At 34.5% G+C, this 25,583-nt stretch overlaps 1 protein-coding gene across 1 annotated transcript; it reads left to right on the top strand.

The window, feature by feature from the left end:
- The first annotated feature begins 1,899 nt into the window (after positions 1–1,899).
- Positions 1,900–16,993, top strand: LOC114928089 (cytochrome P450 6k1-like). The gene is made up of 4 exons (XM_085481063.1): positions 1,900–2,471; positions 6,231–6,593; positions 11,273–11,457; positions 16,934–16,993. Exons 1-4 carry the CDS (start codon positions 1,949–1,951, stop codon positions 16,991–16,993), a joined length of 1,131 nt encoding a protein of 376 aa, XP_085337189.1. The 5' UTR covers positions 1,900–1,948.
- Positions 16,994–25,583: the final 8,590 nt, after the last annotated feature.

Raw genomic sequence — 25,583 nt, 5'->3', positions numbered from 1 at the left:
ATGCAGAAGGCACGTGCACGCGCACGCACGCATACACGCACGCACGCACGAACCTTCAAATGCCTTCCATTTATTATTACAGATTATTTTAGGCTTTTAAGCTGTGAAAAGATAATTAGTTCATTGCATTTGAATCAACGTTAGAAACTGAAAAGTGGTCTCGTTTTAACATTTTACTTAGCAAGTCAAACAGCTTGCCAGAAAATTTCCTCAAAGTTCTCTGCGGTCTTAGGTTTATATTTATGTGTAGTTTATATTTATATTTATGTGTGGAAAATTTTTTGGTTTATATTTATGTGTGAAAAATGTATGGAATAGATTTTATCCATTTCTCCGAGGGTCAAAAATCGGGATTTTTTAACATTGTCCTTTAAAAATAATTAAAGAATTTTTTGTATAGTTTTTCAGAGGAAAATTTTTATTCGGATAGTGACAAACGATAAATTTAAAAAGATCAGCTGTAATTCAGAAGCATCAAGTTAAAAGAGAGAATCCGTCATTATCATTCTTTAGTCAATTATTTTTTAACTGATTTTAAGTAATACATTTTACCATGAGATCAAAGTATCATTTAATACTCCCGTAGAGACATTCAATCTTTGAAGGTATTGCGTTCAAGCTTCCAACATCCAATTTGAAATAACATCAGACTAGAATCTGTAATTATATTGACATTACCAATTAAACGGTAATCTAAATTAGATGTTGGAAGCTTAAATACAATACCCTCAAAAATTGAATGTCTGGGCAAAAGTACTAAATGATATTTTAATCGGTCCTTTTTTTATCAATGATAATTTAACTGCAGCTAAATACGAAGACATACTGACTCATAAAATTATCCCAGCTGTCAGATGGATTGGAGAGGATAACTTCAATCAAATATAGTACCAACTAGATGGAGTTGTACCACATTATGATTTGGGTGTGCGTCGATTATTAGATACGAAGTTTCCTATTTTCGGAATTTTGTTATTTTTTTAGAAATCTCCTCCAATTGTTTCGCGTAATCGTGGAAAAATTATTTCGACCTTAAAATGACCTCCGAAGGTCATCCTGATCCTTCATCACAACATATGTTTGAACGTGAAATTTTCCGCTCTTTCTATTTCTGATATCAAAAATAGATAGTCCCATTTAAAAAAATCAAGTTGACCTTGATTTGATCTCAAGGTCAAGTTCAAGAGCATCATCGTGTGCGCACGTTCAAATCCTAAAACTTGTATATTTAAGGGGTAAAACCACTCTAGAGGCAGAAAAAAAGACCTAAATTTGACCATTTATTTTGGGAGTATGACAAACGGAATAGAATTTCTTTTCAGAGGGTTTATTTAACACATATTGAAGTATGAAAAACAATTTTTTTTTATTGTCATTTTTATACAAAATGGCGGCAACAGAGCCCGTCGTCGAAAATAGCTTTTTTGAACGGGAGGACGGATTTCTCGGCATGTATGAGTCCTGGAACAAAAAATTAAAAAAATGTATAATCTATATACAATTGGCTTTGGAAGTACGTAGCGTTTTTTTTTAATTAATTTTTGTGGAAGTGGTGCACTTTTTAAGAAATAAATTGATTTTTTTGCTCTAAAAATGAGCATTAAATTGTTTACAAAAAAAAGCTCCCTCTGAAAAAAAATTTTATTCCGTTTGTCATACTCCCAAAATAAATAGTCAAATTTAGGTCTTTTTTCTGCCTCTAGAGTGGTTTTACCTCTTAACTTTTTTTTAAAAACGTCATCCTCACGAGATATTCAGGAGTACTCATACTTTTGAAACACCCTGTATATATTATTTATATGTTATTTATATATTTTTAATAAATTATTATATTATTATATTATATTATTAAAAATTCTTTCAGTCTGCAAACCGATGAATTTGATCGATTCATCTTCTATTTTGTAGATAAAGAGGATAAATTTGTTTATAAACACGAGCTGTCAAAATGGCATTTATTACGCCCTACTGGGACTTAGACGGCATGATAGCTTTAACGGCTCTCATCGTAGCCGCCTATTTTTACATGACTCGCAAATTCAACTACTGGAAGAGACGGGGCGTTTTACAAATAAATTCGCCGATGCCGTTCTTAGGCAATTTCACTGAATGCGCGTTGTTAAAGAAATCTCCTGGCTATCTCATGAAGAATTTCTATGATCAGGCAAAGGGACTACCTTACATCGGCTTCTACGTTTTAGACAAACCCTTTCTCTTGATTCGCGATCGAGAAATCATCAAAAATATCTTAGTAAAGGACTTTAATTACTTTGCTGATCGACACGGTTCTCCTGATCCGAATGATCGTTTGGGTTATGCTAATCTCTTCTTCCTAAAAAATCCAGCCTGGAAGATGTTACGAACAAAGTTGACCCCGATCTTTACGTCTGGCAAGTTGAAGAAAATGTTCGAGTTGATGCTTGAATGCGCTGAGAATTTAGACATGCATCTAAAATCTTTGAGGGTGGACGGTATGTTCGATAAAATTTATCAAATATATATACATATTATATAATGTCGAGACATAAAGAATTTCACAAGACAAATTGCAATAAATAAATTTCAATTTCTCTGTTCATTAAAAGTGAAAAAAGTAACAGTAACATAATAAATTATAAAATATTTAATATTCAATTCAATTCAATTCAAGTTTATTCCGGACTCCCCTAGAGGTTGCCGGGGCGTTTTCAAGGGACCGCCAAACCCCTTACATCCTTCTTTTCTCGTTACAATATGTTACATATGCGGTGCTTTTTTCTGATAAGAGCGTTTCCGAACCTTTACAATCCTCCTCTAATCGCTCATTACAATTTCATATCAATTCCCTCTGGCGCTTTTTTCTGATAGGAGCATTCCCAAACCTCTACAGTCCCTTTTATTCCATTCACACCTTCTCTCCCTTTTCTTCCTTCTTCCATCTCTTTACTCCTTGTCTCCAATTCCTCTCCTTCCTTTTTTCCATTTTCTCCTTCTCCTTCCAGCCGAACCTGCCTCCCTCTTTTTCCTCACTTCTCCATCTCCTCCTTCTTCACCTTTTTCCTGGCAGGCATGTGGGGTGATTGATTCAAATTGGATTCGAACCTGGGACCTTAGGAATACTGTCTTACGACTTAACCCACTGGTCTACCATTTCACCCCAAAATGTGTGGAATATTTTGTAGGTAGATGTTGACAAATTGTTATTTTGCGTACAGAAATCGCTTACGGAAAGTGCCACTTTGCATGCACATGTAATACAAACTTATTTGTACACCTATAATTCATTTCTGGGATATGGGTGGAGTGGTTTGCATGCTCGTACACTATCGCAAATTATAATTTAACCCCAAATCAAATTTTAAATTTTAGTAATTTCACATAAGTTTACAACGGGAGTAGTTCATTTGGACGCAGTTCAAATGGACACAAAAATTTCTGCACGGTTCAGTTGGACACAGTGCAAATAGACACAAAATTTTCTACACAGAATATTAGGCACTGTTCAGATATACACTATTAATTTGTTGACTGTTAATTTATATAGACCGTTTATTTGTACACCGTTCAGTTGTACACCAAAAGTTGTATACCGAAAGTTGTACACGGAAAGTTTTACACGAAAAGGGGAGGGCCCCAATTGCCTACAAATTGATTGCCAACCTTTTCCACATGTAGGCGAAGTTCCACATGGGTTTGCAACTTTCTACACGAATCGAGGTTCAACCTACACCTATTTGTCTAGTTTTTAGATAGTGGAGCCCCCCGCAGGGGGCGGAACCCTCTGTGTCCACACATACATTTTTCCACGCGAAGGCGAGGTTCCACACAACATTCCACGCGTTTGCAACATTCCATTCTAAAGAATTATTTTAAAAAAAGCAATTGTTGATTCAATAGTACGATATCATATATGCAATGCAGCTTGTGCAATAGTTTGTGTGCAAACGTATGTTGTCTCTTAATTTCTTATTTGTGCGCAATAAAGCTTGTAGGCAATCGGTTTGTAGACAATAGTATCATGTGTGCAAATATATATCTTTTTCTTAATTTTCCGTGTAGAACTTTTCGTGTACAACTTTCCGTGTAGAACTTTCCGTGTATAACTTTCGGTGTACAACTTTTGGTGTACACATGAATGGCGTGTAAATTAATGGTATACAAATTAATTGTATATATTTTAACAGTCTAATACTTTGTGTAGCAAATTTTGTGTCAATTTGCACTGTGTCCTATTAAACCGTGTAGAAAATTTCATGTCTATTTGCACTGTGTTTATTTGCACTGTGTCCATTTAAACTGTGTCCAAGTGAAAGCAACACGTTTACAAATTTCCATGCAAAGGTTCAACTCAAACCTATGTGTCTGGTTTTTTGGCAGTGAAACCCCCCCCTCCCTACAGGGAGGGTGCAACACACGGTGCTCCATGCACACACTTTTAACGCAAAGTGAGCTTCCACATGGATTTATATTTTTCCACACGAAGCGAGGTTTCATATGGATTTACAACTTTCTATGCAAAAGTTTAAATTAAAAACCTATGATAAGTGCTGTCTAATTTGGTAAATTCCGCTCCCCTATGAACAATTTTATTTTTCACTGATATAACTTAAACCAAACCAAATTTTAGTTTTAAGTTATATTTTCCAAAAGTGGAGGAGTACTAACTGCAGTAGGAAAATATATCTGGTAATGTTTCTTGTAAAATCTTTATGTCTCGATCCACTCTTATTTCGTTGATTGTATTAGTGTTATTCAATTTATATATAAGAATAAGTACATAGCCAAAATTATATTCTCCATTAATCATTTTTGGAACTTAAACTATGTTTTTTAGGCTAATGATCGATCGATTTGATCGGTTTTCTACATCAATATCGAAGATTGATTGATGTATTTGAATTGCTGCATCCTCGAGTAGATGGCACTTTCATACATTCTTTTCCGTTTGTAGGATGTGTATAATTTATAGAAAATAATTTAACACTTTGTGCCCAATTAATACATGTTTTTTAATCGGTAGTCGCATTGTATAGAAGCTTACCTAAATTCTAAGTAGCTTCCAAGGGATCTGCATTTGGTTGTACAGTAGCCATTATTACTTATGTTCATGTTCATCGTGTGAAGTAACCAGCAGAAATTAGTATAGATGATCGATGTTTACTGTAAATGTAATACGTGTAACTGATTTAGTGAAAATAATTTGCTTCATTTCAAATATAAATAAAGTTTTGTTTTTTTTTTCCTAAAAAAGATGAGCAATACTTAAAATCTTTTGAAGACTAGTCAGAATAAAGACCATGACAACATTTAAATGAGTTATTCTTATGTAAATGTATGTGTTTGATAATTTATAAAATTTCAATACACATGAAAAAAATTAATACCAAACTTGCCGTGGCAAAATATTATTTTATATTTGTTTTTTATCACGCTTTAAGTTCTTACGATGCTCATTTGATGGATCACATTCGAAAGAATATCCAAATTGACTTTTTCGTCGTATAAGTATACTTTATATATATACATATAAGTAATATATATTAAAATCAATTCACACACACAGAATGTGATTGACCGCTGATATCAAATTTGAGATGTGCATCAAGTTAAGTCGTAATGGAAAGGAGCTTACCGATCTCATACGTACATCCATTGAACTATATATATACAATACTTACTGGAATGAGCACTGCCTTGAATACCGAGCCGAGCTTGATGCATGTATCAAAGGTATCAGCAATTGGCAATTCATTCTCTACGAATTGATGCTTACATATCTATGATAAAAAAATCGATAGAAAACATTAGGAACCGATAGGATTTGTAAAAAGTTTTATCGTTTCCTATCATAACATATTGTTTTATTTTTCATATTTCGAAAGAAATGTTATTGTTTCTTATCGTTTTCTTTCATATTTTGTTATTAATCGGATTCAGTTGTTAGAATACGATAAAATTCTTATAGTCAATAAAATTCTTTATCTATATATATATATATATATATATATATATATATGTATATACGATAATATTCATATATAATATATTGCTTTTTATCGTTTTGTTGGAATTGATTGATAAACATGATTGAAAATGTATCGTAATCAATTGTTATTAATCATAATTATAAACGATTACGATTAAAAACGACGCAATTGTTTTCTATTTTTTTATTGATTTTTTTATCAGGGATATTACTCATACACAAAGTGTATACTTATATCTCAAATCTAGCATTACTGTGTTGACAGATGCAAAAAAGGAGATAGACGTGAAAGACTTAACCGCTAAATTCGCTACGGACATGATCGGTTGCACTGCATACGGACTCAATGTAAATTCGTTGAATAATCCGAACGCCGAATTCCGAAAGTATGGTAAAATGATCTTCGAGTGCAGCTACGTCCGCGGTTTTGAGATATTGGCGATGTTCTTCTTTCCACATATAGTTCGTTTGGCTGGTATAAAGACGTTCGGCAGAGAATCCAGTAGATTCCTACGTAAAGTCTTCTGGGAGACAATAAATCAACGCTTGGAGTCTGGTGTGAAGAAAAATGATCTTATAGATATTCTTATCGAACTGAAAAACAGTGATCAGAATATCGAAGGATTCAGTAAGCAAAAAATATTTTTTGCTTAAGAGAGGAAGAGAGAGAGAGATTGATTGATTGATTGATTGATTGATCTTTATTAGCTTTCTCAGCTATTTGTAAAATACAAATTAAATTAACATTAATTACAATAAACTCCTTTAACGCTCGCTTAAACGCTTCAAACTCATCAATTTATCTCATTTCAGCTGGTAAGGTATTAAACATTTTCACTCCTTCATAAAACATACTCTTCTATGCATTCGTTGTTCTGCAAAATTGCATTACAATGTTCCCTGCTTATCGCGTCTGACTTTCACTGTCATTTCCTATTATTGTTAATTTATTTCTTAATTGACCTGGTAACATATTCTTCAAAATCTTAAAAATAAATATACACACATTATAGCTTCTGTCTTATGGACATAAACTGTAGCGCTTGCAGCATACGCTGTACTTTGGTATATCTATCACATTGCAATATAACCCTCATAGCCCGGTTTTGCGCTTTTTGCAACTCATTCAGCTGTGTTTCTCCCATATCAATTAACAGCGTCGCATAATACTCAACGTAAGGCGCTCTGATTGATTTATATATAATGCATCTAGTGTATGCCGATATGTAGTTACCTATTCTATTTAAAAAACTCACTTTTTTCCCTATTTTCTTTAGCATGTAATCACAGTGGTCCTTAAATCTTAATCTATCATCAATAATTATGCCTAGATATTTCATTCTTTCCACACGCTCTATCTCTGTTTCGTCCAAACATTCCAATGTAATGTTACCTCTCAGTTCTTTTCTTATACTTAAAACTATCATATATTTTGTTTTCCCTGCGTTCATTTTTAGCTTATTTGTATTCATCCATCTTTTCACTGCAACAAATGCCATATTCATTTTGCTTTCTAATTCCGCACTACTTTCTCCACTTACCTACACTAACGTATCGTCTGCAAACATTTTTATATTACATTCCTCCGGACAGAATTTAATTATATTATTTATATATATTATAAATAAGAAAGGTCCTAGTACAGATCCCTGTGGTACTCCATATTCTGTGGCAATTAATGTGGACCATTCATTATTAAATCGTACCTGCTGTGTTCTATTCTTTAAATATTATCTTAATTATTCTAAAACTGTTCCTCTAATTCCATATTGATATAATTTCTCTAATAATCTTTCTCTATCTATCGTTTCAAATGCTCGCTTGAGATCCATGAAAATTACTCCCACCATTTTTGCCTCGCTAACTAATTTCCATTCGTCAATGACTGTTTGAATCGCTGTTTCACAGGAATACTGTTTTCTAAAACCTGACTGATGCTCTGTTATAATATAATTATCTTCCGAATACGTCTCAATTTGCTTTTTAACTACTAATTCTAACACTTTCTCAAATACTGGTAACATATTAATAGGCCTAAATTTACTTGCTTTTCTGGTTTTTTCTATTTTTGGAATCGGTTATCGTTTATCGGTTATCGATTATCGTAGACGTTTTTCAACCTTTTGGACAGCAACCTTGTCTTAAAGAGTTATTTATTATATTAATAAATTCCTCCTTTATTACATACAATACTGCTTTAAATATATCAATAGTTATTCCCTCTTCCGTACTTTTCTTTTTTAGTAGTTGTAACGGTTCACCTTTCCCGACGCCGCGGATCGGCTCGCCGGTTCCAGGATTCGGGAGGAAGGGGGAGATTCAGACTCGCTTATCCCTTATTAACAATACTTTGGTTTATTCAAAAAGAAACAAGTAAACAAAATGATTGTTGGCATGAAGCCTAAATAGAGAAACTTATTGACTACTCGGTATAAACGAAATGTTTGTTGGCATAAAGCCCTAAATAGAGAAACTTATTGACTACTCGGTATAAACGAAATGTTTGTTGGCATAAAGCCCTAAATAGAGAAACTTATTGACTACTCGGTATAAACAAAATGTTTGTTGGCATAAAGCCCTAAATAGAGAAACTTATTGACTACTCGGTATAAACGAAATGTTTGTTGGCATAAAGCCCTAAATAGAGAAACTTATTGACTACTCGGTATAAACAAAATAAGGAGGCGTATAGCCTGTAGCGGTGTCCGGAAAAGATTTACAAATTACCCGGTATAACTTAGAGATACGGTGTACGGAGGCGTATAGCCTATGGCAGGAAGAAACCGGAAACCGGGAAACCCGGCGTAATGACGAGAAACCCGTCACCCGGTGTATAGCAGGAAGAGACCGGAAACCGGGAAACCCGGCGTAACAACGAGAAACCCGTTGCCCGGCGTGTAACAGGAAGAGACCGGAAACCGGGAAACCCGGCGTAACAACGAGAAACCCGTTGCCCGGCGTGTAACAGGAAGAGACCGGAAACCGGGAAACCCGGCGTAACAACGAGAAACCCGTTGCCCGGCGTGTAACAGGAAGAGACCGGAAACCGGGAAACCCGGCGTAACAACGAGAAACCCGTTGCCCGATACTAAAGGTAGGAGGCCAGAAACCGGGAAACCCGGCGTAACAACGAGAAGCCCGTTGCCTGGCTAGGAGGTCTGGAGCAGGACTGGTGCCGGCTCATCCGTCGAGCCGGCTTATATACCCTGCCGGCGGTTCCCCCACTAACAATTTTTTTTAACTGCTTTATTCTAACCATCTCAAAATTTTCCATTATTCCCTCGCTTTCAATAACAAAAATAATTCTTTTACCTGGACTTTCTAACTTATCTCTACCTATAGATTTTACTATGTCACGTTTTTTTGCTCTTGCACTGACATTCACACATATCCTTGCTTTTTTCTAATTTATTTTCCACTATAAATTAATAAATTCATCTACATTAAACTCTTTAAAATTCCTAGCACTAAATTCTCTGTATTTATTACTAATTTTATTCGCACTAAGATCAACTTTTAACCACGCATGGTCCGTTATTTTAGGTTTATGACATACTTGCACTTCTATTTTATTATTACCATAAATTAAATCTATAACTGTTCTACTATCTTTCGTCATTCTCGGTTTATTTACATATTGTTTTATGCCCAAGTTCAACATTGTCGTTTGCAACTTTCTTGTATAAGATGAATCCAACATAATATCTATGTTAAAATCTCCTATTACTATACATTCTTCTCGTATTAATTCTTCTATTATATCCTCCAGAAATCTCACGAAATCACCATGCGATGAACTCGGTGAATGATATATTACTATTATCACTCCCTTATACAATTTATCTTTTACTTCAATCGCAGCACACCAACAATTCGCTTTTAACATTTTTATTAATACTATCTCATATTTAATATCATCCCTTATATATAAAATAACCCCTCCTATATTTCTGTTTTCAGAATCACATCTAATCATACTATAACCTGGTACGTTCATTTCAAAGTCTTCAATTTCAGCAGTCACTCTAGTTTCTGATAATGCTACGAACGCAGGGTTCATTTTCTTCATAATCTGATGCTGTATCTCGTCCAGATGCGCCAGATCAAACTTTGCGCATTTGTATATAGTATTAATTCCGTTTCCTTCTGTAGTTGCTATTTAACTTCCTCCCAGCCGGCCCTCTTCTTCTCCTCCTGTATCGCTCTCTTGAAAGTCGGACATTCTGGATCAAGTGCGTCATGTTCATCATTTATTTTCAAATTGTATGTTTTAATCTTAAACACACAATTTATACATCTTTTCTTTGTCGCTGTACATTCACTCACATTATGATCTCCTGCACATCTGTGACATGTTTCATTACACGTACAATTTTTTTCTATATAATAACCCCAGCATTTAAAACATCTTTTAATGTTAATGTGATTGAATGCAGGACACTTTCTCCATCCTACATTTAGTTTCCTTTTGCTCAACATTACTTCATGAGTCCCTTCATCTGTTTCAATTATTACGATACCATCCTTTTCTCTTCTTTCGGATTGATTTTTATCATTTCTTTTCTCTTTAACTATTTTCTTCACTATCCGCATATGAATTTCTTCATTTTCCACATCCATTTTGTTCTGCTTTTTAATCGTACCTATTAAATCATCATCATTCAATTTTATTTCTTCCTCGCCAATATTGACAATTTTTATCTTAGGTTTCATCCGCGGTGACTCAGTAACTTTAAAATTCTCGCCCAACTTGGCTTGTCTGTCGCCTTTAATTTTCCCATTTCTTCTCCAGTCTCACAGCCGAGAATCACTGTTCTCTTACTTCCTTCGTTATTTTCATAGCCATATTCTTGATATCTACCTTTTCTTTTATCAGTTTTTTTGTTGCTTCACTCTCCTGTTGTACCTTAAGTTTGACAATTATAATATTTTCTTTTTTCTTCTCCTTAATTGCTTCAGTATAACTTTTCTGAGTTCCTCCTGCTGGTTCACACACTCCTCCTTGCATCATTTCTCTCAAGTCTTCTAGTTCTTGTTTAATGCATCCAAATTCTTCTTGAACTATTTCCTTGACCATTATTTTAATTTCCTCTTTATATGCGGTTTCGTCTTTTATTTCTTTCACAGTCTTCATAAGCCGATGTCTACGTGTCGCGTGAAATCTAATGTATGTAATATATGTAATGTATTCATATGTGTGTATGAGACAGAGTTTTAGCTGACTAAAACAAAGTTAACGTGAGAGAGAGAGAGAGAGAGAGAGAGAGAGAGCAAAAGTTTAATGAGTGACTTGTGAATTAATTTTAGATTTTGACGGTGACGATCTAGTAGCGCAAGCAGCTATTTTTTTTACCGGCGGTTTTGAAACCTCTTCTACGGCTATGACTTTTACTTTATATGAACTCGCGATGCAACCAGAGATTCAAAATAAACTTAGGAAAGAAATTCTTGACGCTCTCAACAAAGCTAATGACAGTATCACATATGACATGGTACGTCGAAAAATTATTACGTATTTCATATAAAAATTATAACTGTTATCAATATAATATGTTATATTCTTTCCCTTAAGGAAATCCTAACGCTCTTCTGTTTTATTGATAATACGATTATTTTTGTTGCTTCCTTTTCTTTTTATTGGTTTTATAGAATCATTAATGCTTTTTCACGATTGAACTACATATAAAAAAGTTAGAACCTATTGAGTATGTTAAAAACAAAAAATTTTTAATTTTTTCCTTTTTTACGTAAAATTGATAGATTCCAACTTTATTTTTATATATTTACTTTAATCGTGGAAAATCACTTATTAATCCATTCAACCAATAAAAAGAAAAGAGTGCAGAAAAATGAGCATTTTTTCGGTAAAACAAGACGGTGTTAGTATCTTCTTAAACATTATCTTATTTAGGAATTTTACATTAGTTTACAAATCTGATAATCTCAGATCTTTTTATTTATATCCTGTTTATTTTCATTATATGGCGTAATGAATTATTATATTATATTATTATATTGTATATTATTATAGGTAAATATTTTTTTTATATCAATTAAAATTTCTATTCGCTCGTGTATTGTATAAAACAACAAATTTATCCAAAAAGGCCAACTTATCGAGCAATATTTAAGATGTTGTATCCAATTAAAATTTATTTCATAAACAATATATTAAAATTACAAAAAAACCTTCCATATAAACGTTTCAACCGCATGCGGTCTTCCTCAGTATAACAGTGTTACGTAATTTATAATTCTTACAAAAAAATCATCCTATTCTTAAACTTACTAATAGTCCGTTAATTCAAGTCGAGAATTTATTAGAAATTTATGCGTGTTACAATTTGTCATATTTAATTTATAAAAGTATTCGCCGTAATATGATCTTATGATGTTGGATCTCGTAAATTATTTCTTCGTTTCTAAGCGAGAAATTCTTAATATCCATAGGCGTTCGTGTCGCCTCTTCTCACAGTTTAACACAATTTTTTTTTTAAATTGAAATTATTATAAATAGATAAAACCAACAGTCTAACAAGACACCTCATTTTGAACTATCTATTTTTTTTATGTTCCATATTTTTGCCATCATTATCTTGTAATAAATTTTAAATTAAAATTCTATTAAAGCATATTCTACTTAAAATTATTTGAAGAATGTAGTGTCGTTTTTTTAATATTTTAACTCCACAAAGTTTCATTTAGGATAAACTTTTTCAATCATTTATAATTTGAAAATTAGTTGTTTCGACTTTTTCGTTCAGGAAAAATCGTTTTCAAATTGGTTAGAGAATTTGATGGAATATTCCATATATGTTTTTGCTATTACACTTTGTATATATATGTAAATGTGATGATTTCTTGTGTCAGGTAATGTCCCCTGGTAACATTTCCATTGCAGTTCTGCTGTAAAATTGTACGAAAAGTCGTGCATGAACTTTCGGACAGATCATGCGTCTTCTATTTCCAACTTTGACTAGTTTTCTGTTGACAAAAACTTACGCTCGTCATAGTGTAACAGAATTGCAAACGATATGTGGCAGCTTTTACTGCTAATAATTTGTAGTTATATGCATTTACATATAGCAGAATACTACAAGAAATGCAGTAGATGCTTGCGCAAGTCGCAGTGCAACATAATCGCGCCAGATTTGTGGCTGCATCTATTGCTAATAATTTTGCAGAAATGCGCATTTATATACAACATAATTCAACAAGAATTACGGCAGATGCTTGCGTAAAAAATAGAGCAGTAATGCAAAAGATTTTGGCAGAATATACTGTGTAGTAAAATTACACAAATAAAATGCATTAATTATGCAGCAAAATTATAATAATCACTTTAAATTCTTTTAATTATAATTCCACTGTTTTAAAAATTTGATTTCCACGGTTTTAGATAATCCAATGAAAATCAAGTTCAAAATAATGGAATTTTTATCAAAACAATATAATAAAAAGTGTTTACGGCAATTTTACTGCATAATTTATAATTTTATTTGTGCAATAATGCTATCACTGCATAAATATTAATTTAACATTTTTTATAAATTTTATTATTTATACTCAGTTAGAGTTTTTTTGGACTTCCGTTTCCGGTGCAGAATTAGAGTACACGTGGTGTGTGATAGTGAAGAGTTGAGGGCGATTAAAGGGGTTGGAGCACAGAGATAGTGGAGAGGATAGTTTGAAAAGGAAGAGGGAGAAGAGTGAGAGGGTGAGAGAGTAGTGTGAGAGAGGATAGTTAGACAGAGAAAGTAGGAAAGAGAGAATTAGGAGGCTGGTGACAGCTGAGAGTGGGCAGGGAGTATAGGGTATAAAGAAAGTAAGCGGGGTGCAGAAAAATAGAGTAAAGGTGCTAGGGAATAGCTAGGGAATTTAGGAAGGAAGAAGCAAGGATTAGGAAGAACGTAGAGTGGCGAGAAGTAGGCAAAGAGAGGGACAGGGGAAAGGAAGAGTATAGAGAGGAAAGCGGAGAGGATTTGGATTAACAGGGTCTGAAAGCATGTGGAGCGGGAAGAAAGAGGGAGGCAAGGGAGCGGAGGGAGGAGGAATAATAGGATCGGTAGGTAAAAGGGAAAAGAAAGAAGTGGAAGTCTAGGGAATATAGAAGATCTACTGGAGAGGAAAAAAAGGGAGTTAGAGGAAAAAACGGGAGAAGGGAGCGGTGAGATCTTCAAGAGAAGCAACAAGACAACGAGATCACCGGAAAAAGGTGGTGAAGAGGATGGAGAGAAGGAAGAGATCAAAAGATTGTTGCAAGATATGTGGCAAGAAATGAGGGAGATCAGGGAGGAAATAAAGGAACAGGGAGAGAGGATAAGGGGAAGAGATGGAGGAGATAAGGAGAGATTACAAGATACAGATGGAAAGGTGGAAAAGAGAGAAGAAAGAAATGATAGAGAACATGGAAGGTATGAAGAGGAGGATAGAGGGACTGGAGAGGACGATGGAGGAAAAGGAGGAGGGAAGGGAGAGAGAGAAAGAAGAGAGCACACAGGGAATGGTTTACAGAAGAGAGTAGGGGAAATAGAAAGGAAATGGGAGATATTAGAAAAAGAGGAAAAAAGAAAGAATATAGTAATAAAAGGCTTATTAGTCAAAGAGGGGAAAAGAAGAGAGGGAGCCGAAAAATTGTTAGAGGAGATAGAGGCAAGAGCGAGGATAATGAAAATAAGGAAAATAGGGGAGGATAGAGAAATGGGGAGAGAAATGGTGGTGGTGGAATTGGAGAAGGAAGAACAGAAATGGGAAGTGATGGAGAAGAAAAAGAGGCTGAAAGGCAGAAAAGAAAGGATAGGCACGGATTTAACATGGAAAGAAAGGGAGATAAGACGAAAGTTGGGAGAGATAGCAAGGAGAGAAGAGAAAAGAGGAGAAAGGACATGGGTAAGTAATGGCAAGTTAAAAATAGGAGAAAGAAAAATGGTGGAGATGGGATGAGGAGAAGGAAGTGCTGAGAGATGAGAAGGGAAATGTAAAGAATATGATAATGGGGGAAGAGGAGAGGAGAAAGGAAGATGGGCTAAAGTAGAGATAGAGAGAGAGAGAGAAAAGGAGAAGAGGGGAAAAGGATGGAAGGTAGTTTTCTGGAACGTAGCGGGAGTAGGGAATAAGGACATAGATTTTTGGAAAGGATTAGAGGAATGGGATGTAATAGTGTTATCAGAAACATGGATGGAAGAGGAAGGATGGAAGAAGATGAGAAGGTACCTACCGAAAGGATACGTATGGGGAGTGCAAGGAGCAAGTAGAAAGAAGAAGAGAGGAAGAGCGAAAGGAGGCATGATTATGGGGATAAAAAAGGAGATTGCAGAGAAGGGAGGAATGATGGAGCTGAGTAAGGAGGGCTTTGTGGTAGGAAGAGTAAAGATAGGGAAGGAAAAATAAAATGGAGGGTGATAGGAGTATACGTAGGAGAAGGAATAGAGAAGGCGTGCAGGGAGATGGAGAAGTGGACGGAGGAGAAAGAGGAGGAGGTTACACGATAATAGGAGGAGATTTTAATGCCGAGGACAGGACAAGAGGGGGGTAGAATCAGAGATAAGGAGAATGCGGAAGAGGAGAGGAACGAGGAAAAGAAAAGAAAGTCGAAAGACAAATTAATCAATGCAGAGGGAAGAAGAAAACTACTGGAATTCATGGGAGAAAGCGGTTGGAGCATTAATGAACGGTTAACACAAAGGGAGATGAGGAGGGAGAATGGACTTTTTACAGGAGGAAGAGGGAACACGGTTATAGATTACGTAATTGGGAATGAGGATAGCGGAGAGAGAGGTAAGTAGGTTAAGAATAAGAGACAAGGTGGACTCAGATCATCACCCAATAGAAGTGGAGATAGAAGGATGGCAGAGAAGAAGAGAGAAGAGAAGAAAGTCGAGAGGAGGGAGGAGAGGAGTATGGAATGAGGAGGGCCCGGAGGATTTTTGAGGGAAAAGTGGAGGAGATAGGAGAGAATAGGTGGAGGGAGGAAGAGAAAGATGGAGAATGGGAAAGAATAGAGGAGGAGGATGAAGGAAGTATTAAGAGCAACAGAGGGAGGACTGGAAAGAAGAAGGAAGAAGGAGAAAGAGGATGGTGGGATGGGAGTGCAGAAGAGGAGAAAAGAAAGGTAAGGAGGGAGCTGCGGAGATGGTGGAGGGAAGGAGGTGAGGGGGAGGAAGGCATATAGGAAGAGAAGAGGGGATACAAGAGATTGTGTGAGAGGAAGAAAAAGGAAAAGAAAACGAGAAATGGGAAAAGAAGGCAGCAGAGGTGAAAAGAGAATCGGAGGTATGGGAGATAATAAATCAGAGAAGAGAGAAGAAAGAAGAAGATGGAAAGGAATAAACGAAGAAATTGAGATGAGAAAGTGGAGAGAATATTTTATGAAGTTGTTAGGAGGAACAGAGGAGAGAAGGTAAGAAAGGAAAGAAGAGAGGAGGGGAACAGGACAGAGGAGAGGAGGGCAGGGGGAGGAGGAGGAGGAGGAGGAGAGGAAATAAGTAGAGAGGAAATGAGAGAGGCAATAAAGAAGCTGAAAGCAGGAAAGCGACAGGATAGATGAGATTCCCGAATGAGGTATGGAAGTATGGAGGAAGGAAAGTGGAGGATTGGATGCGGATTTTTGTAATAGAATATGGAGAGGAGAAGGATGGCCCGAAGAGATGGATAGAGGGAGTGATTACACCGATAAGGAAAAAAGGGGATGGAAAGGAGAGTGAAGGACTACAGGGAGTAAACCATGATGCCATCAATGTATAAGGTTTACACGATGATACTGACTGCCCAGAAAGATTGAGCGAAGGATTTGGAGAGAACAAAAAGGATTATGGCCAGAAAATCAGAGATGGGGTTTAGCGAGGGGAATGGCAGAACAATAGACACATAAACGTGAATGAATTATCTAATCATAGACAACTGGAAAACAAAAAGAGGGAAGCGTGAAGGCTAACGGCATATCTCATTATTTATAAGATCTGAGAGCAGCATTTGCACTCGGAGACAGGTGAGGAAGAAATTAAGGAGGCAATGGAGGACGAGGAGTGAGTAAGGAAAGGACTCTGAGAGCTGAGAAGAAGGGTAGAGATGGTTGATGATGAATGAGAGAGAGGACAAAGGCAGGATATATAAAGATGTGTTGTAGGGGAGAAGTTTGCGAGAGAGTTTTTGGATTGAGAAAGCGAGTAGTAAGAAAGGGGGTGCCCATGAGTCCAATATATCAACCATCCTAATTAGCGGACTTAGAGCGAAAAAAAAGGAGACAAGTTGAAAAGAGGAGGAGTACGATATAGGAGAAAAAAGGATTTATACATTGGCATACGCGGATGATATGGTGTTTTGTTGGTAGAGGAGGAAGAGGAACTGAGGAAGTATGGTAGAAAGGTTAGAAGATATCTAGACAACAAGAGATTGGAAGCTAAACGCAAAGAAGACGAAGATAATGAGGTTTAGGAGCAAAGGGAGGAGGAAGATGGAAGAGAAGAGGGATGTGGATCTTGTCGATTTTGTAATTTTTATTTTTTTTTCCCCCCAAGTTTTAATGCATTTATGTTTTTAAATTTTTTTTTTATAAGAAATTAAAAAAAACTATTTTGGGGAACTTTTTAAAAAAATTTATTTTAATAAGGTTTTATTTTTTAAGCGCAATTTTAAAATTTTTTAAGATTAAAAAGATTTTGGAAAATTTTATTTTTTAAACGCGGACCTTAACAACTTTTTTTCCCTTTTTTAAAATAAATTTTTTCACATATAAAAAAATTTTATGAGTTTTAAAAAAAAATTTCCCCAAAGAAAACCCAAAAAAAAGGGTTTTTTAAAAAGATTCACTCAAAAAAAACGTTTTTTAATAATTATAAAGTGAAAAGTAAAATTTTTTTTTGTTTGAAAAAAATGAACAAACTATAAATCGTTCCCTTTAAAAAGAAATGATAATCCAATCTTTGATTAGGGTGGAAGGAAAAACCCCAAAGGGTCTTATTTATTTTTCCCCAAATTTTAAAAATCAAATAGCTTTATCAAATAAGCGTGCCCTTAAAATTTTTAATTACAGCAGGGTTTAAAAAGCCCAAATACGGAACACGCGAAAAAATGTTTTTTTTCCCTTTTTTTAAATTTAATTTTTATTGTTTAGAACCTTTTTTTTAAAAACCCCTAAAAGCCCTTAAAAGCCCACTAAAATCTCCTTTTTCCGCACCATAAAAAGTCCATTTTTTGGGGGGTAGAACTCCCTAAAATATAAAAATTTTTAAAAAATTTGCACGTAAATAACCAAAAGGCGGTCGCCACGGTAATTTGAGCCAAGAAAAAAAAAAAACGGTCAATTTTTCCCCGGAGAAAAAAAGGGAAAAAAAAAGGGGACTTTTTCAAAAAAAATTAAAAGGGAAAGTTTCGTCTTTTTCTTTTTTTCTCCCCCCCGGGTCCGCTGATCACAGGATTTAATAATATAAAATATCAACCCTTTCACCCCACACCCCCCAAAACTTCCACCCACCCCTTTCCCCAAACCCCGCCCCCCCCCCCACCCCCCCCCCATTTTCCCCCCAAACCCCCCCCTTTTTCGCCCTTTTTTTTTTAGTTTTTGTTTTAAAAAAATTTTTTTCTTTCCCCCTTTTAAAAACCCCTTTTTTGCCCTTTTAAAATTTTTTCCCCTTTTAAAATTTTGTCCTTTGTCCTCTTTGTTTTTTCACCATTGTGTTTTTCCCCCTTTTTTTGTCCTTTAAAAACCCTATTTCATTTCTAAATTTTAATTTTTTTTATTTTGCCCTTTAAAAATTTTCCCCCTTTTCCCCTTTCCCCCTTTCTAAACCCTTTTTCGTCCTCTTCCCCCTTTTTTCCCCCCTTTTTTCCCCTTTTCCCCCTTTTTAATTTTTCCCCCTTTTTTCCCCCCCCTTTTTTTGCCCTTTCCCTTTTTTCTTCCTCTACTTTTCCCCCCTTTCCCTTTTTTCCCCTCTTTACCTTTTGTTTTTCACCCCTTGGGCCTCTCACCTTTTTTATTTGTCCCCCCTTTTCTTTCGTTCCCCTTTAAATTTCCCCCTCTCCCCCCTTGGGCCTTTTTAAACCTTTTCCCCTCTTTACCCTCTTTGTCCTTCTAATTTTTTTTGTTTTTCCCCCTCTTTGCTCTTTACTTCCTTTGTTTTTGATTTTTATTTTTTCACCCTATTTCATTCTTTCCCCCCCCTTTTCTTTTTTCATTCCTTCGCCCCTTAACCCTTTTTATTCCTTCCCCTTTTTTTCCTCCCCCTTTTACTATTTCACCTGTAGTCCTTTTAACCCTTTTCGCCCTCTTTAAATTTTTTCGCCCCTTTTGCCCTTTTTTTTTTTTTAAAACCCTCTTTGCCCCTCTCTCCCCTTTTTATTCCCTCCCCCCCAAAAATTTACCGGGGGGGTGGGGGGGGGGGGGGCCTTTCCCCTTTTTTTCCCCCCCTTTTTTCCCCTCCCCCCCTTTCCCCTTTCTTTTCCCCCCAAACCCCTTTTTTTCATTTTTTCCCCCCCTTTTTAAATTTTGAAATTTTTAAAAAGTAACAATTTATTTTAATATTTAGAAATTATTTAGCAGCGCCCCCTTTTTTTTTTTAACAAAATTTTACAAAAATTAAATTTTTTATCGGTAAAAATTTAAAAAATAAAGTATGTGTTTCTAGCTGGGAATACCCCCAAAGGGGAAAAAAACAAAAAAATTAAATTTTAAGGGGGAAAAATGTATTTAATTGAGACCCCAAAGTTCCAATAAAAATATTTTTTTTTGGTTTATTACCCCTTTGGGGCAAATAGGGGGGTTTTAATAACATTACAAAAAAGGCAAAAAAAAAAATAAGGATCGAAGGGTTGAATAGCTTATGGTAAGAGAGCCCCCGGAAAGGGGAAAGACGCGGGTCGACCCCGTTTCAGCGACTTTTCGGACCTTTTTTTTTCTCGCTATTTCCCATAGAAGTTCGAAATTAATTTTTTATGTGGAACTTTGGGGGTTCAAATGAGATACAGTTCCCCTTTAATTAATTTTTCGTTTTTTTTCCCCTTTGGGTCTATTTCACAGTTGGGGGACAAAAACAATTAAAATTTATATTTCTTTTTTTTTAATAATTTTTAAAATTTTTAAAAATTTTTTTAAAATTTTTAAATTTTTTACTGGCATTTGCTTTTTTTGACCCGAAATTTCCCCAATTTTTTTCGGATCAAAAAATTTTTTTTTTTTTTTTAACTTTTTCGGTGTGTAACCCCACAAAAATTTTTTTTAGTACATAATTTATATTTTTAATTTTTCTTTAAAAAAAAATTTTTTTAGCTGATTAAAAAAATTTTTTTTATCAGCTTTGACTAGCTTATACATCTTTTTCGGACAATGATTTATAAATGCTTTTTTTTTATTTACTCTTATTAAAAGTACATTTATTTTAGTAGTAATAAGAAAATACAAATTAAGTAGAATATAAAAGTGGCCCTCCTCTGATATATTAATGAAGAATAATCATGTTTCTCTTGTTACATAACATGTCAAAATATCAAAATTGATATTTTATATATGCCCTCCTTATAATGTGTAATAGAGCATATTATAATTATACATACATTTCTAAATATAAGAATTAATATTTCAATGAGAAAACCTGCTGGTCAAAAATAAACTCTTCAAGTTTTCTTTGCTTACTCTTAAATATAAGAATTAATATTTCAATGAGAAAACTGCTGGTCAAAATAACTCTTCAAGTTTTTTTGTGCATTACTTACAATAAATTGATATACATCTTGTTCAAAGTCAACATTTGGTAAATCTGACATCATGTGAACTATCATCACTTTGAAGACTTTAAATATTTCTGATGTATTCTATATTATGTGATATATTTTTTTATATTATATATAATTACATAATTGCAGTATTGCATATCACAGTTGTAGTATATCATAAACATATTCTTTTATAAATATATATTTATATAATGATATTTGCAACCTTTTTGATATTTATTTAATACTTTTTATTATGTTACGTTATCATTTTAATTTATACTATTTTTTCATAATAATTTTCTTGCAACGCTATCCACATTGTGGATAGTCCGCGACACGGGGACTAAGTTAAACCATTTAATGAAATTAAAGCTTCTCGATGAAAATTCTACGAATATTTACTGTTCGTCACTCAATCGATGATTACTATCCAACTAGACCTCAGAACTTTAGAATGCATTAAATTTGTACGATTTTGCCAAATTCTGGGAAAATTACGAAACAGATGTCAAATAATGACGAAGTCAAGTGTTACAAACTGGCATCGGGTTTATTTTAAAAAAAACGAAAAAAGGGTTATTTAATTAACCATTATCGATTTAATATAAAAACTGAGCCCGAAAAATACTTTTACTCGCTGCTTCTTCTGTTTAAACCATGGAGAGATTTGAGTGAACTCAAAGGTACATTTGAGACTTACACGGATGCCTTTAAGAATTCAGAGTCTGTTTTAACGAAGGCAATGAAATATCACGAAAGGCTCGAAGAAATACAGAAAGCTTTTGAGAACGTTGCTGAATTAATCGAGAAGCGCGAAAATGATCTGAAAACAGCAGACAGAGACAAATCCGATGACGATGAACTGGATTGTAATCCGATAGAAGCTGACGACGCGATGAAAGATCTGGAAGATTTTGGTAAGATTGACGACCCGATTGATTTATCGCAAATAATGTCGCAATTGAACAAAGACCAGAAAAGAGTCTTTGATGGAGTATGCCAAGTTTTACAAGATAAGAATCAGATTCTGCGACTGTACGTAAGTGGCGAGGGTGGTACAGGGAAAAGTTTTCTAATTGAAACGATTAAACATTGGATCAGAATAAATTTGGAAAAAACGACTGCCATATCTGCTCCCACGGGTATCGCAGCATTCAATATCGATGGCTTGACAATCCATAGAATGTTTCAACTACCCGTTAGTCATGAATCTACACCAAAATATACGCAATTGTCAGACATGGTCTTGAAAACTTTGAGAGACAAGTTAAAGAATGTCGAATTATTTATAATCGATGAAGTATCCATGATTTCAAATGTGACAATTATGTTTATCAATCTACGATTATGTGAAATCTTTGATACGACAGATACAGATGATGGTTTCTTTGGCAGAAAACACATTCTCCTGTTTGGGGACTTGTTGCAGCTTCCTCCTGTAAAAGGACAATTTTCGTTTGTTAAAATGTCTCGATCAGAGATTCAGAAGTATTTAGGTACCATGGGTGGATGTGATTTGTGGAGATTGTTCGAGTACGACGAACTTTTGATTAATATGCGACAAAGATGCAATAATACATATCGTGATATACTTTCTAGAATACGAATAGGTTTAGTAACGGATTCTGACATCAATGTTCTTCAGTCTAGAAGAATCAATTTTAAAGAAAGTAGTTGCAACGAAAGATTGAATGAACTTTGCACTTATATGAATCAATTACCGATTGATACAATTTGTTTATTGCCCACGTGTTATTTGTGCAAGGTTTTGAACACAGCAATGCTCGATAAAATCGACAGCGATGAAATTCTACTGATAGCAGAAGATGATGTCGACTGTGCCCCAGCAATGAAAAAAAAGGTGCATAAAATTTTAGAAGACAAAGATGATAAAGTGTCTGAAACAGCTGGCATTGAAAAAGTAATAGCGATTAAAATTGGCGCTAAAGTGATGATTCGACGAAACATTGACGTAACTTTGGGACTTGTCAATGGAACGATAGGCAATGTAGTTGCAGTTAATCGCTCTGCTGACGGCAATCGTATTGATTCCATCAAAATAGTTATTTCGGGTAACAAAAAAATCGCAATAACGAAAGTAGATATTAAATTTGAAGTATTCCACAAATTAGTGGTACATCGGAAACAATTTCCATTGTCTTTCAGTTATGGAATAACTATACACAAAAGTCAAGGAATTACATGTAACAATGCAATGATGGATTTAGGAACGACTGTATTCAGTGATGGTCAAGCCTATGTAGTTTTGTCACGAGTAAGTAAATTGGAAGGCCTACATTTGATAAATTTCAATCCAGCATCAGTTAAAGCAAACTCGAGAGCCATTGTGGAATATAATCGACTGAGATCTATATTCAAATCTGAACTGCCACAAATCAATCGGTCCGAGAAAAAGGTTGTGAAAATGTACGATCGTCGATGGGCTATCCCTAATATCATTGATGATGTGCAGAATTATGATTGTGAGAAACCAGAAAGTATAGTTACGTGGAAAATATATGGCCTTTGCAATAACGATGCTGTTTCGTGTTACGCTAATGTAATATTACAATGTGCGTTTTATTGCGTACTGTATTAGGCAACAAATACTGAAAAATAAAGCATCGAATGCATTGACTGATGCTATCTGCGCGTATGGTGAACGTAAATATTGCAACATTCAAGCGGTTAGAAGATCTGTCGGAAAACGCTTCGAAGAACGAACACAACAAGATGTTTCGGAATTTTTTACGGCTCTAATGTCGACGTATTCCGGCATCAATGATGTATTAGAACTCGAATTAAAGCACTTAACATGTTGCTCGAATGTCAAATGTAATTACAATGTAACTAAGCTGGAAAGCAGTAGTTTGCTAATATTACCTATACATTCGACATTAAAAAGGAAAAAAGGTGTCACTCTACAAAGTTTGATTAATGTAGAATTTTCTAAATGGGAAACGATAAACGGCAATTGTAACGAATGTAAGGGTACCGTGTTGAAAAGGAAAACCGTAATCGAATTAACTTTATCCGTCGTAGTAATACAGCTCAATTTATATACTTTTGTAAACGGTGCTTCTAAAAAAATTATCAACAATCGGATTAACGCCGTGCCGACGAGTAATATCACGATTAATGAAAAAAAGTACAAGGTAATAAGCGCTATATTTCACGAAGGTGAAGAAATAAATCGTGATCACTACACGTGTATGTTGAGAGCTGACACAAAATCGGAATGGTATTATTCTAATGATATGGAAGTGTTCAAGAAAAAGTGGCCCAAAGGAGCACAAGGGGCATACATATTGTTCTTAGAACAGATTAAATAATGGCGCTGTATAAAGGCTGCCGTAAGCGCCGAAATGAAACATCGGCTGCTCTGGCGCTGTATAAAGGCTGCCGTAAGCGCCGAAATAAAACAGCGGCTGCTCTGGCGCTGTATAAAGGCTGCCGTAAACGCTACATTAAAACATCAACTGTTCTAGCGCTGTATAAAAGTTGCCGTAAGCGCCAAAATAAAATATCGGCTGCTCTGGCGCTTTATAAAAGCTGCTGTAAGCGCTGCGTTAAAACGAGTGCAATAAGTTTCTAATTTGACCTAGGCTTCATGACATTTCAAAAAGTATCATCAAGAAAAAAATTATCAGACATAAATATGTATGTCGTGTTAAAATCGGAGAGACGAAGAAAAATATATGGTTGCGTTCTCACGAGAATGGGCGATGGAGGGGCCCATTCTTTATTTTCAATATTCATACAAGAATATAAATTCATTCTGTTGCAATTGAAATAAATGTGCAATGTATCGTTAAAAGTTATTACAATTATACAAACATTTACATATATGATTAAATAAAATATATATGTATACTATAATATAATTATATATTTTATATATGTACATATATACCATATATTTCAATTATTTTGAACTGTATTGCATAAATTGTTACTTATACAAAGTTATGTGATAAGAATCGAAAATACATATATTTGTGATACTTGAATTACTTTTAATTTATACATGAATTACTATTATAGAAAGCTGCTCTATATATCTGTACTTTAAAAAGTAAGTGATATCCTAAAAAAATCATAAAAATGAAAAGGTCGGGCCATGTTCAAAAAAAGAAGGTACTCAAAAATTTAAACGATCTAATAATAAATTATCACGAAAAGTAACTGATATGTTATTCAAGGTGCCAGTTCAAAGTGAACATACGTAAAGTGTATATTATCTAAATTTAGTAATAATATATTACCATGAAAAGTAACTGTGTTATTTTATTCAAGGTGCAAGTTCACATTGAACATACATACATACATATAAGTAAAACTGATTACAATTTGATTCTAGAAAATAAGTGCGATATGTTATTCTTAGTGCACAAAATATAATAGTCGTTTATAGAGATTTGATTTGAAATTCGTACTAGCCCGTACAATGAAAAATAATTGCTCGTAATTCCAGAGTACCAATTTGTTAATGACTCAGAAAAATAACATGGCGGCCTGCTCTCAAAAAACTATGATGTTTCTCGATGTCCATTTAGAAATAATGTCGAAGCTCTTACAGAATAATTACTACAACATTTGAAGTACGAAAAGTATTACATTAGAAGAAGATTAGATTAGAATAAGGATTCCACGTATTTTTAAAAGCTCTACACACAACGAAGTAAATATACAAAACTATATACAAATACCTTTTTCTTCTGTGTTTCTGAAGAAAATTGTAAGTCAAATGAAACCTTGCTATTCAAAACCTATTCTTCATGATCGCAAGACACTATTTTCTATTTAAAAGACATCTGCTAAAATTTTAATAAATAGATATTATTTATGATAGAAATGATTTTATTTATGATAAAAATGATTTATAAATTTTACTTAATACACACCCGTT

The sequence above is a fragment of the Nylanderia fulva genome, unplaced genomic scaffold (assembly GCF_048542155.1).
Source record: "Nylanderia fulva isolate GAGA-0341 unplaced genomic scaffold, ASM4854215v1 Scaffold169, whole genome shotgun sequence".
Lineage (NCBI taxonomy): Eukaryota > Metazoa > Arthropoda > Insecta > Hymenoptera > Formicidae > Nylanderia > Nylanderia fulva.
The sequence above is the reverse complement of the archived record's forward strand: the minus strand, read 5'-3'. Positions and strand labels throughout refer to the sequence as shown.

Coding starts and splice junctions, on each gene's coding strand:
- LOC114928089 (XM_085481063.1), top strand. CDS start 1,949: ATGGCATTTATTACGCCCTACTGGGACTTAGACGGCATGATAGCTTTA. Junction 6,594..11,272: donor TCAGAATATCGAAGGATTCA/GTAAGCAAAAAA, acceptor AATTAATTTTAG/ATTTTGACGGTGACGATCTA. Junction 11,458..16,933: donor ACAGTATCACATATGACATG/GTACGTCGAAAA, acceptor ATCTGAGAGCAG/CATTTGCACTCGGAGACAGG.